Raw genomic sequence first — 11,994 nt, 5'->3', positions numbered from 1 at the left:
CCTTCTGATTCATTGGCTTTGTGCCATCCACATGTCCCTTTCACAGCCATTTCTCTCTTTAAATTTCGAAATAACGATATCTTTCATTTTTTTCATAATAAATGACATTTACAACATATCAAACTTATATTTTTATTATGCGAGATCCAGTACATACGTTTTAACTTGTTGGTCATTTTTATATGTTATCTTCTTCTATAATAATTCTTATATCTTACACTTTAACTATTCTGTCATTTGTCTAAAATTCATGCTCAATGCAGCCCTCCTTCAAGTTTGGGACCACTTATCAATAGCTCAAGGAAATTAAAAAAAGAAAAGAAAAGAAAAGATATTTGTTTTTGCAACTGGATAATGGATGGCTGGGGTTGAGTGCCATATTTGCTATCTGCTGTTGCTGTAAAATGCATCATCATGTTGAAGGAAGAACTGGTCCACTGGTAGGGAGAGATACATGTCAGAGAAGACAGGGCCACAAGCTAAACCTGCCTTATGGTCTCTCCATGACAAGATAGACTCCCACATCAGGGAGGCTGCCAAAGTGAACACTTGTGGACTGTCTGTCTTTGCCTTCCACATGACACAAAAACAAGCAATGGACATACTCCTCTGATCCACTTGAAGATTGCCCCCTATCCTCTTGACACCAAAACCAAACAAATAAATGATCTAAGCTTGTGAACACACATTATTTTGTATTTTAAGATCTTTTTCAGACCCATTGTCTACAATGGGTGGGGTCCAACCTATCCATAACCATCCAAGGTCCAGAAAGCTATGTTTCAATGCAAATTAATGGAACTCGTATCCCCTTTTCCCTACTTGGAACACAAATGTGTGGCATTAACTCAAACTATGGAGATTTTGATGATAAAGTGAAGAACAAGAGAAAAAGCAACTTTTTTAGCTTGGGAAGTTGGGTTCAATAAAGAATACAATCACTGATTCATTCATATTTTTATGATTCAAGAATCCAAAATGAATACAGAACACAGAGAGAACCAATACATTGGCCCTCACCATTGGTGAGAACAACCGATATACCACAATAACTGCTACAAGCTCAGTGCTATGCACGCAATCGCAACTGTTAACATATACAAGAGAATGCCATTACACATATCCTGTCTATATGTTGCACCGATCGTACCCAGAGAACCAAGATGATGGTTCTGCAAGTTTAGTAGTTAACTCACCTTCTTTGGTTTTATAAAATGACTCAAACTCTTCCTGCCATCGTTGATCGCCTGTGTCAGGGAACTCTTCAACATCATATTTCACCGTTTCAGAGTCATCATAAGCAGGCCGTGTTGCTTCTCTAGGCAAATGAGATTCTGCGAGTAACTGATTCAGAGAAGTTACCTCTTTCTCATGTTTTTTCTTCAATTTATCAATCTGCTTGTAAGCCTTCTCAGTCTCTTGCTCAGCCTCCATTGCTCGCTTCTGAAATTCTTCTTAGAAATTAAAAATCAATAAAACATTCTTTGGTACGAGTTTGTACAATAAGAAAAACCAAAAGTAAGATTGATGCTGTATCATTAAGCAACTGTGCTAATCACTTTGTAAAAAGTAATCACAACTGGCCCAAAGCAAACAAGCAGATTGTAACGACATGCTTTGTGCATCTGCAACTATCAACTGCAAAAATCTGTGCATCATTCAACTGTCAAGTTCCAAGACCTAGTATATTAAGTAAATTACAGATGTCTAACGTGATATGTACATCTTCTGGCAATGGGGATTCGTAGGCCTGAACATACGGGGCTCTTAGGATAAATGTAAAGAAATAGCCCAAGGGAACTGTGTGAATACCAATGCAATGCATTTACACATGCATATCATATCATATAAAAGCATGTGCTGTGCATACAGAGAGTCCTTAATGGATCTGTGTTTTGATTATGATACATGCAAGCAGAAATATTTTCATAATTCAGTACAAACAACTACAAGTGAAAAGGGCAGTGAAACAGAGACATTGTCTGCAGGATAAGCCTTCAAGTCCTCAGGATAAACAAGAATACAGGTTATGGGGTAAACACCATCATAAATGAAATAGAAAATTTCTTTCACATGTCATTAGCCCCGCCAACCCATAATCATTTTCAACGAAGGTTGAAGCAATACACGGAAAATATAGAAAAGAAATGAGGCTTGAATGTCAAAGTACAGAGAGCATAAGAAGATGCATGACTGACCATAGGAATGATAACCTTGGTGAGTACTTAATAATATGCAAACAGTAATACAAATGATTGTCAAACCATCAGACATCAATAACAAGAAGCAGAAAAATATCAACCTAGAAAAGCAACAAGAGATAGAGACAGAAAATTCCAGACTCACCTGGGCAGCAGCAACAGCTTCATCTGCTTCTTTAAGCCGCACAAGTAGTTCACCAGCGGCCTGGACAGCCTCAGCAGTATCCCTCAGTTGAGCCTGCAACCCTTTATTCTCATCCCTGAAATATCGTCTTTCTTTTTCTCTTTCCACTTTTATTGCAGCAATTTCTGCAGCAAGGGCATTTATGAACTTAGACTCGGCACCTCTCACACCTGCTCTTGCAGCTGCTTTCTTAACATCATCTATTCCATCCTGAATATTCCTATGCCTTGCAAGCAATTGGATATGTTTCTCTTCAAGGTCTGCATATTGTTCAAGCATGCGTGCATGACCTTCCATGGCCAACTGCATTGCTTCCTTCAGCTCCTCTGAGCATTGCTTCTCCAAATCCAGCTCATGCTTCCGCTTCTCAGCTAAAGAACGACTAGCTTCAAGTTCAATCTTCAATTCTTCAGCAAGAGAAATCCACTTGCTCTCTGCCTCTGACCAACGAATTCTCTCCTGCTCAAGTTTTTCTTCAACAGTCTCCTCAGTTGACTCTGGTATTGTGCACAATGGTTGAGTCGCACTTGGCTCGTGTGAATAAGTTAACTGCAGGAGAGAACCTCGCTTTTGAGACAACTTAGGTGAAGAGTCTATATAGTACTGTAGCTGGCTTCTTAGATCTTGAATCTCTTCCGATAAAACATCCCGCTCGCCCATATCAAAAAAGTTCCTATATCGTTCAAGCTCATCTTGAAATCTTTTTAACTCTATTTTTGTCCTTAAAACTTCTGGATGGTTTTCATATTTTTCCTTCAGAAGCTGTAGAAACAAGATGGAAGTTTGGATAATGCACAAAGAAAAATACAGGCTTTGAAAATGCTGGAACATTAGCTATCAGACTGAAAAAATCAAAAGCGTACCTTGTACTCATGTTTTAGTGATACTAACTCATCCTCCACAAACTCCTCATTAGTTAAAATACCATCCATTAGACACTCCAGCCGAACAATTTTCTCTTCCCGTGTCTGTCCAATAATTGCATTGCATTCCCTCTCATGCTTGTACTGCTGGACCTGTAATAGGCAAAGAAGTTGAAGATGAAGAAAAAGTTCAGTGGTTCTAGCTACTGCCTCATAACTTAAATGAGACCTACCAAACGATTAAGTTGCATAATTTCAGAAGTCTGCTTGGCAATGAACTCTTCCAATGCCATCTCTCTACGAAAAGCACCAGCTAAGACTTTTTCTACTGCCTGGAGGAGAATTAAAGTTGTCAAACACACTTGCAAAAAAACATTGAAGAGCAGATACAAATATCACCATTCCTATTAATGCCCTCAGATACATACTTTGGGGACTAGCTTCTTAGACTTTTCCGTTGTCTGCGACCCATCCACAGGTACCAACTGCAAATTCGAAGTGTCATTTGCATCTTTGAACTCTTGCTGAGAATTTTCTTCCTTGCATTTATCACACAAGGAAAGTAGTGGTTCCTTTTCTTCTGATATATATTCAGGAACAGTTTGTACACCCACATCAACCTTGTCAATTGGCAGAATTGGCTTAATGTCAGCAGGTTTATATGAAAACCTAAATGATGATCGCCTGAGAGCAGAACTTTGACGATGGGTATCAATAATTTCAAGCCCACGGTGGAGACTAGCAGCCAAATATTCAGTTGGGGGAGAACAACTTGTTTGAGTAGACTGAGATTTCAAAGAGCTGGTTTTTGTGGCTTTCGGAAAAGATACACATACATCTTGTGAACCAAACTTATCCTCATCTTTGAGATCTTTATGGGAAGGAGTTAATGTGGATGAACTCCTAAGACTTTTCCTGCTGTTGTTACTAACTCTTGGTGAGACACTAAGAGTGGGAGATTTAAGAACTGGGGACACTTCACATGGGACTAGGCTCAGGTTAGAAGGAGAAACTGGATTGTCAGAGCTATTCAGCAAAGTATTAGACATGTCTTCTACAATATTATCTGCAGATGCTTCACCAGCTGACTCTGAAAGTAAGTGTGCAGAACTATGACTCACTTGCCTAGTTGTTGATTCTTCATTCAGCAAATTACTAACAGAGGAGGCAAGACACTCCTGACTTGGCTTCCCAGTAGAATCTCTGACATTTCCTTTAGCATTATTGGGATGGTTTTCTTGAAACGTCATAGAAGCTTCTTCACAATCAGCAGTGATAATTTCATGCTTGTCAACTTGGTCAGATGTTTCTTCTTCCATAATGATATCTGTGTCCTTGGAGCCTTGATTCTCAATACAACTTTCAGATGTGTTTGTCCAGAGTGCTGCAGAAGTTCCAGCTTCTGTGTCCTTGCAGGTCACATGTTGTGAGCCCAGTTCTTCAGCTTCTAGATGGCTCACATCCATGGCATTGTTTGTGTCAACATCTTCTAATTGAGTACGATCTTGATCAGCTTCCTCAACAATTTCCATCTCTTCATCACTGTCATCATCTACATGAGGTAATGTCATTGGACGGTTAAGACTAAATTTCAGAAGATTCAAGCTTCTACGGGCATTCCACCCTGTTGAATAATTTCCATTAGGGTCAGTTTGGTTTCCATCTGCCTTCATCCGAAGCAGTTCGTCCTGTCAAACATAACAAGTTTTCATACTTCTGATATAACTAATAAGAGATGTGATTTCCCACCAGAAAAGAAAAAAAAAATCAAAGCAAGAACAAAAGACATGGACATATACTTTTAATTGCCGTATTACTTCACGCAAGAAATTTACATCATCCTGCATTACTTCATTTACAACTGCTTTGTTCTTAATAGCTTTTGCACGCTGGGCAAATCTCAGTGTGCTCAACGTCTCGCTCTTACAGCTGCATGATTACTCCATGTCAATTTCAAGAGCAATAGAAACAGGGAAAGAAGGAAACACATATTGAAGTAGTCGCCATGCATCACCTTTGTGCAGGAGAAATAGCACAGACCATTGCTAGTTTTGCATTTCCCCCAAGAGATTCCTGCAGTAAGAATGTCAACCTCGAATCTCTGTAGGGAATGTGCCTCTGCTTTCCTGTTTGGGAAACTTCCGCAAGAATGTTTATCAAGTTCCTGAACTCATAGAGAATTGGAATCAGCACACCGTTCAATTACTAATCATCAAGCAAGTTTGGAACAGGACTCCAATATATTAAAATTCCATGAAGATTTTTCTCAGAACAGAACAAGAAAGATTTTCTTATATTACAGGAAATCCTGTACTAGGCAGAGAAGAGAATTTTTTGATACATATGCCACCTTTTGTTCCAACCAGCATGGTATCCTTTCTAAACTGACTGGTGCTGGCCTTAGATCTAAATATATGATAAGCAATTTAATTCATCTGCCTATCAAAGAAAAATGATATTTCCTCCAAAAATAACTATCTTTTAAAATGCCACATCAAATGGTACCTTATTTCCTCCTCTTCTTTTTGCATCACTTGCTGCATATTTTAGGTGGTTTTTCTCCAAAATATTTCAAATCTGTTTGCTATTTCCTCCATGTATGCTATCTTAATTTATTTATCTAAAATACTCCCAATCTAATCAGAATTTCAAGAGAAAACACAGTTTAAAGTACAGGAAAATACTAAGACACAATGAGGAGATCTACTGCCACAACTTCCCTAACAACTATCAAAATAACTAACTGCTACTTTATCATTTACGTATGGTACTGTTGCTACCTTATTCAATAATTCATCATCCAACAGTCATATATTATTTTGCTATAAGACACAAGATGTATAAACAACATTCATTAAACAAGAATAACAATTATAGAACCTCCAACTCTGATAACAAAACTAATACTTCTTTTAGCATATCACCAATATGCAGCCCCCAACATATGATTATTTGGGGATTTATCTATTACTAACCACTGCCAGCTTTAATTTCAAATAGCGGAAGAGGGTCTCAAAACAGGAATACATTAAAAATTTACTCAAAGAAAGAAAGAAGGTATGGGGGAATCAAAAAAGATGGTTCCGATATGATTCATTGACGAGAGATTATTGAAACTAGACGTTCTTCCTCAAAGCAATAAAGCATGTACAAGAATCAATTTTCAAATTCAAATAGTTTCTTTATAACACTCTCTTTTTCCCTTTACTTTCAATGGTTTTACTCAACAAACAACAACAACATATCCAGCCTTTATTCCACTATTTCACTGGTTTTACTCCATCCTGCAAAATTAGAAGGTGATTCCGAGTTTGATTGCACCAAATATGTGCAGAGAAAAAAAAAAGAATATTAAAGGGGATGGAAAAGGCAAAAAAGAAGCAGCATTCACAACCACAAATTATAGCATATTTCTCCAGAGTTTTTGTACGTAATAATCCCCACTATCTGAACAGTACTACAATATACACAAGTTGGATTGCCAATAAAACCCAGTAGCCAAGGTTGGCAGCATGAATTCTATCTATCCAATCAGCTCTATCCATGGTCTTATCATCTGTAAGGCCATATATCCCATATCAACCAATAGAACATATGAAGTTTCTTATGCATAGAGTGAGTTTCATACATAGATCAGGACATTCTTTTTAATTTCAGAATCTCTCTCTCTCTCTCTCTCACACACACACACAATTTCCTAAAAGCAAATACATCTTCATTGAGCATAAACTTTGTCAGTTATCACCTGAACAAATAAATCAAACATGGACAGAAATCATCTTTCTCGGGATGCCTTACAAATATCACACTAAACTTATGCACTTATCTTCTCCAACGCACTTTGCAAATGTAGTAGAGCAGCCTTACCTTACATGAGCAAAAAATCATAGATTACAATGACTTAATGCAACTAAATAAGTAAATTGCTAAAGAACTGGAGTCTTAAACCTATGTTAAAACACTCTTTTAAGCACTTCACATTATATGCAAATCCTTACCCAAGCTGTGAGAGTGATCGGTTGATGTTTCCTGCTTCCTTCAAGCGCTCTCCAGCTGCACCTGTGAGTTTCTGTCTTTCTGAACCAGCAAGATCTACCAGGTTTATTCTACTTGTCTTGCAGCAGCTTAAACCATCTGCTGCACTCTAAAAAATTCCAATGTGTAGGTTAGATAACAGTTTCCAATCATGACATGGAGGATACAAAGAATGAAGATTGGGGAGTAGAGGGTTCTATAAAATATTATCATCCAACTTTTAATAGCCTCTGGTAAAAATAAACGACTTAATGATCTGGGTTGCATTACCTTGCATCGTGATTCAACAACACATGTAAATACACTGTGTGAGCGGGAACTCTCAGCATTTATACTTGTTGCACCAGTTCTCCGGTGTGACAATCCCTGCATAATTTACCCAGAAATTATGAACGGTATCCAAAACATCAAATAAAAGAATAATATAGAAGAAGATAATATCAAAATTCTGAATCTATTGCAATGACTGAATCATGTAAATCAATTAAAGAATTGACAAAATTTAGTAGGAACAATCAAATTTCATTATTTACTATTGTGAAATTTTATTTATACCCTCTCTCTAAGGTCAGAGCTGATAAAAGTGGTCCATGATTACACCTGTTGGATGAATCTCACAAGAAGATTCTGTAAATTATACCATGACATTAGTAAAAGCCTATTCTAACCTTCATTAAAATCTGTTTGACATCCTTCATGGTAGATACACACTCCTCCGTCAAATTCTCGACATATACACCAGATTTGACATCTTCCCTAATCTAGCAAGGCAAGGTAGAAAACATGTTAGCAAGGTATCCAACAAAGGGATAGAATCATAAGAATTAGCCTATTTAAGTAGTTACCTGGAGGTTTCTTTGGCTTGGATCCAACAAATCAGTGATTTGTTCATTATAAATCTGTAGGTAAAAAAGCTTATGGATTAAATTGATGAAGTAATTAAACTACTAATGTTTACTTGACCAAATAAATTACATTCAATTACTTAACCTCAAGAAAAGAACAGCGACACTGATACATGAGTTGCTTATCAACATGCTTAATTTGTTCCTGTGAAAAGAAAAGGCAAAGACAAAACAATGAGAACATTATATAATGTTATCGTCAACAAGTTAGACAATGAAGAAACTAGAAGCACACCTCATTTATGCGAGAAAAAAGTTGCTCAAAAACACGAGGGGTCAAGCCTTGTTGATCACTTGATAGGTTTTCTTCCAATAAGGCATTGGCAGGTCCCCACATTGTATAAGTCTTTCCGCTCCCAGTCTAAATAAATTGATATGAAGTGTAGAAAAAATATAAACACCCCCATTTTCAGTGAATAAATATATATTACATCTGTTTGTACATGTTTCTCGATCTATTTATATATATATATATATTCTGTGTAAGGAACAGAAATGAAGCAGATTATACCTGACCATATGCAAAAACAGAACTGTTAAACCCAGCAAGGCAATTTTCGACAAGTGGAGCTCCAACAAGCTGGAATATATCTAGCTGGAAAGTACACAATCAGAAATGAAAACTTTAAGTAATTTGTTGACATCAATTTAAGTGCACCCACTAGCCTACAGTAAATATCAATAAATTTGATCTTGCCTGTGTTGACTCGGAGTTAGCAACAGAGTCAAATGTATATGTCTGTCCAAGGATTGACAAAGAATCATTAGCAATTTTCTGAACTATCAAGTCTCCTTCCTCCTCATCTTTATTTGGTGGCCGGACTCGCACTATAACCTATTTTATACATCAATAACCAAAAGAATCAACAAGGATGAATAAGGTCGTGTTTGCAAGCCTAGTAAACACTGGAAAGAACCAGAAAACAAAGAAAAATATTCAGAACCAAACAATTTAATCATGGTGCTCTAAGAAACATGACCTGCCTTATTTCAGTTGTTTCACTATCCAAAAAAGATTCAAAATTTTGTTCTCTTGTTGACCGATGCATCCTCATAGAAAAAAAAAAATTAAGGATTTTTTTCTTCTTTTAGATAATAAAAGGAACAACATGCAATTTCTGAAATCCCAGTCTATTTATTCATCACTGTTGGTGGGGACACACGTACACTGACCTAACTTCTGAAACAATTACCGCAACAATAAACGAAATTCACCCAATTAAAGTTAAATTCTGGAGAGAAAAAAGAAAAATAACCTAAATCCACAGATTTAGTCATCAGGCATTTCAAAACACAAGATATGAATACACACGTATGTATAATCTGTCCTTGCCGAGAAGTTCAAACAAGAAAAAAGAAAGAACTTAGATCTTAGGCATGAAAACCATATGTCTCACTCTAATTCCCCTTTTCAGAAGTGTAACAAAAGATGTTAGGATAATTGAAGCCAAAAAAGGCCTTGGAGCTTGGAAAGTTAAGGTTTTGGAGAAACGCAACACCTTCACTTCTGAATCAGAGTATCCAGGAACTCCATTCTCTGGAATGGACTCGACGTTGAGCTTCCGCTTCAGAGGGTTCGAGGACGGCGGCCTCGGCGGCAATGGACTCCTGATCTTCGCCGCCGGCGAGGGAGAGGGCTTTCCGGCCACCGAGGGAAAGTCGAGAATCGCATTGGGATCTGTAGTCGGGGGAGCGTTCTCCTTGGACGACTTGTGCTTGCGCGAAGATCTCTGCTTCAGAGAACTATGAGGGTTCGGAGATGCCGCCGATTCGGAAGACGGATGGTTCTCTCTCAAGATCGCGCTTCTTGGTTGCATGAAGTGCTTCATTGTTCAAGAAAGTAGCAGAGAGAGAGAGAGAGAGAGAGAGTAGGGTTTGATCAGACAAAGCAGCGAGAGAGAAGGGTTTTGAGAACAGAGAGAGAGAGAGAGAGAGAGAGAGATGGAGCCGTTGGAGGGGCGTGAATTTGAATTTGGGTTTCGGGAAACGTCATAATATAATAATTCACATGATGCCACGTCACATGTTTGAGATCTTAACTATTTAAATAATATATATAAATATTATATCAATAAATAAGTAATATAATTTTATAATAATTTTATACAAATTCATAATAATTATATCCAAAATTAACAATAAACTTACTTATTCCTATAAATCATTATTAATTTTAAATAAAATTATTATAAATTCATGCAGTATTTTCAATAAATATAAGTATAATATTTCCAACATATATAACCACGAGTCTTTGTTTATTATAGATGAAAGTTAGGGACAATAGTATCAGTTACAAAGGAGGTGGGTGATGCTAATTATAAGATCTATTACATGAAGTAAAAAGGTTTTCATCCAAAATTAAACTTCCCATCAATTTGAGGGAATGGATCATTTCATTCTTTTATAAAAATAAATAATATTTTATAAAAATATTACTTTCATTATGTTCCATCAAACATGACATGTGTATATATAATAATTCACTAATCATACATTGATAGGGGTGAGCACGTACAACATTTTTGTCAAATCAAAATAATCGAACCAAACTAATTAAAATTATTGATTTGATTCCGCTTGATTTACAAGTTTGTCAATTTTAATTATTTCAATTTAGTTCAGTCTCATGTACTAAAATAACCAAATTGACCACACACAAAAAAACGACAATTTTGCACTTTAAGTTTGCCAATTTCATTTATTTTGATTTGATTCAATTTTCGTATCAAAATAATCGAACTTATCAAAATGTCTAAAATGACGTCGTTTTACATTTTATTATTATTATTTTTTTTATCTTTTTGATAAGTTAGGCTCTTTCATTTTTTTTTTAATTTTTTGATTTGATAATTTATTCGATTGATTCAATTTTTATTTTTGAGATAAATTTAATTTATTTAATTTAAACAATTGGATCACTTCAATAGTCACCCCACCACAATGAAGCACTCCCGTTTTGATACGTTGTGATTAATGGCACTTTTATTGCTTGTGAGGTTTGGGCTTAGTTGAACAAGGAAAACCTAATTGGGCCCTGTGGAAGAACAATTTGAACTTCATTAGGCTCCAGCCTCGTAAGGTCCTTTGCATATGGGCCCGTGGGCCTAACCCAACCTTTTTACTGATTAATAGAAAAATTCTTTAGAATGATAACAATTGCTTAACAAAATTAAGGATTTTTTTTCTTATTTTCCAGTATTTATAAATCAATATTAAATGTATTTATCCCAATATCAAATAGTTTATTATATTAAATCATTACAAAATTCAAATTAGTTAACAAGATAATATTATAATATTAATATGATAATACTAATAGTTAATACTATCATTAATAATATTTTCAATTTATCTTGTTTACTATTAGGGCAAACTCATATTTTTACTCATCGACTTTCATGTTTTTTTCATGTGATCACTCAAATTTTTTGTTATCTTAATTATATCCTTGTATTTTCATTTCGAGTTAATTTAATTATGTATTTTTCGTTAACTCGAAAATATAGATACAACAATGTAATCGAAATAAAGAAAAAATTGAGTGATTATATGAAAAAACATGAAAGTACAAGAGAACAAAAATGAGTTTAACCAATAATATTATTAGTAAATTACCATCATTAAATTATAATGTTACTAATATCATCGATGGTATCAACTAAAATGATCGCTCATAGGGCACATGTCAAATGGTTGGGTCATGATAAGTTGAGATTCATACCAGTAAGTTGTGGGTTTGAATCCTTGTCCTATACAGTGAGACAAATCATTCATCTACGATTTATCTCCTTTACTAAAATTAA

General features: G+C 35.8%; 1 protein-coding gene across 2 annotated transcripts; it reads right to left on the bottom strand.

The window, feature by feature from the left end:
• Positions 1 to 921: 921 nt before the first annotated feature.
• Positions 922 to 10,132, bottom strand: LOC127812314 (kinesin-like protein KIN-12B). 2 transcript variants are annotated; one of them, XM_052352740.1, is made up of 16 exons: positions 9,688 to 10,132; positions 8,886 to 9,023; positions 8,700 to 8,783; positions 8,424 to 8,549; positions 8,274 to 8,333; positions 8,129 to 8,182; positions 7,952 to 8,044; positions 7,554 to 7,649; positions 7,247 to 7,392; positions 5,263 to 5,412; positions 5,048 to 5,177; positions 3,677 to 4,936; positions 3,482 to 3,580; positions 3,249 to 3,401; positions 2,347 to 3,147; positions 922 to 1,443 (listed from the first exon to the last, which is right to left on the bottom strand). In XM_052352740.1, the coding sequence occupies exons 1-16, from the start codon at positions 10,015 to 10,017 to the stop codon at positions 1,129 to 1,131; spliced, it is 4,035 nt and encodes a 1,344-aa protein (XP_052208700.1). In that variant the 5' UTR covers positions 10,018 to 10,132; the 3' UTR covers positions 922 to 1,128. The 2 variants fall into 2 exon arrangements, with proteins under 2 accessions (XP_052208700.1, XP_052208701.1); XM_052352741.1 differs by having other exon boundaries at positions 1,249 to 1,451.
• Between the last annotated feature and the right edge of the window lie 1,862 nt (positions 10,133 to 11,994).

The sequence above is a fragment of the Diospyros lotus genome, chromosome 10 (genome assembly GCF_014633365.1).
Source record: "Diospyros lotus cultivar Yz01 chromosome 10, ASM1463336v1, whole genome shotgun sequence".
Lineage (NCBI taxonomy): Eukaryota > Viridiplantae > Streptophyta > Magnoliopsida > Ericales > Ebenaceae > Diospyros > Diospyros lotus.
This window is presented reverse-complemented; position numbering and strand designations above follow the sequence as displayed.

What these genes read in the sequence shown, in the direction of transcription:
- LOC127812314 (XM_052352740.1), bottom strand. Translation starts at nt 10,017, where the DNA reads ATGAAGCACTTCATGCAACCAAGAAGCGCGATCTTGAGAGAGAACCAT. An exon ending in CGATCACTCTCACAGCTTGG is followed by an intron (nt 5,413 to 7,246) that starts GTAAGGATTTGC and finishes CTATGAGTTCAG; the next exon opens with GAACTTGATAAACATTCTTG. An exon ending in AAGTAATACGGCAATTAAAA is followed by an intron (nt 4,937 to 5,047) that starts GTATATGTCCAT and finishes TATGTTTGACAG; the next exon opens with GACGAACTGCTTCGGATGAA.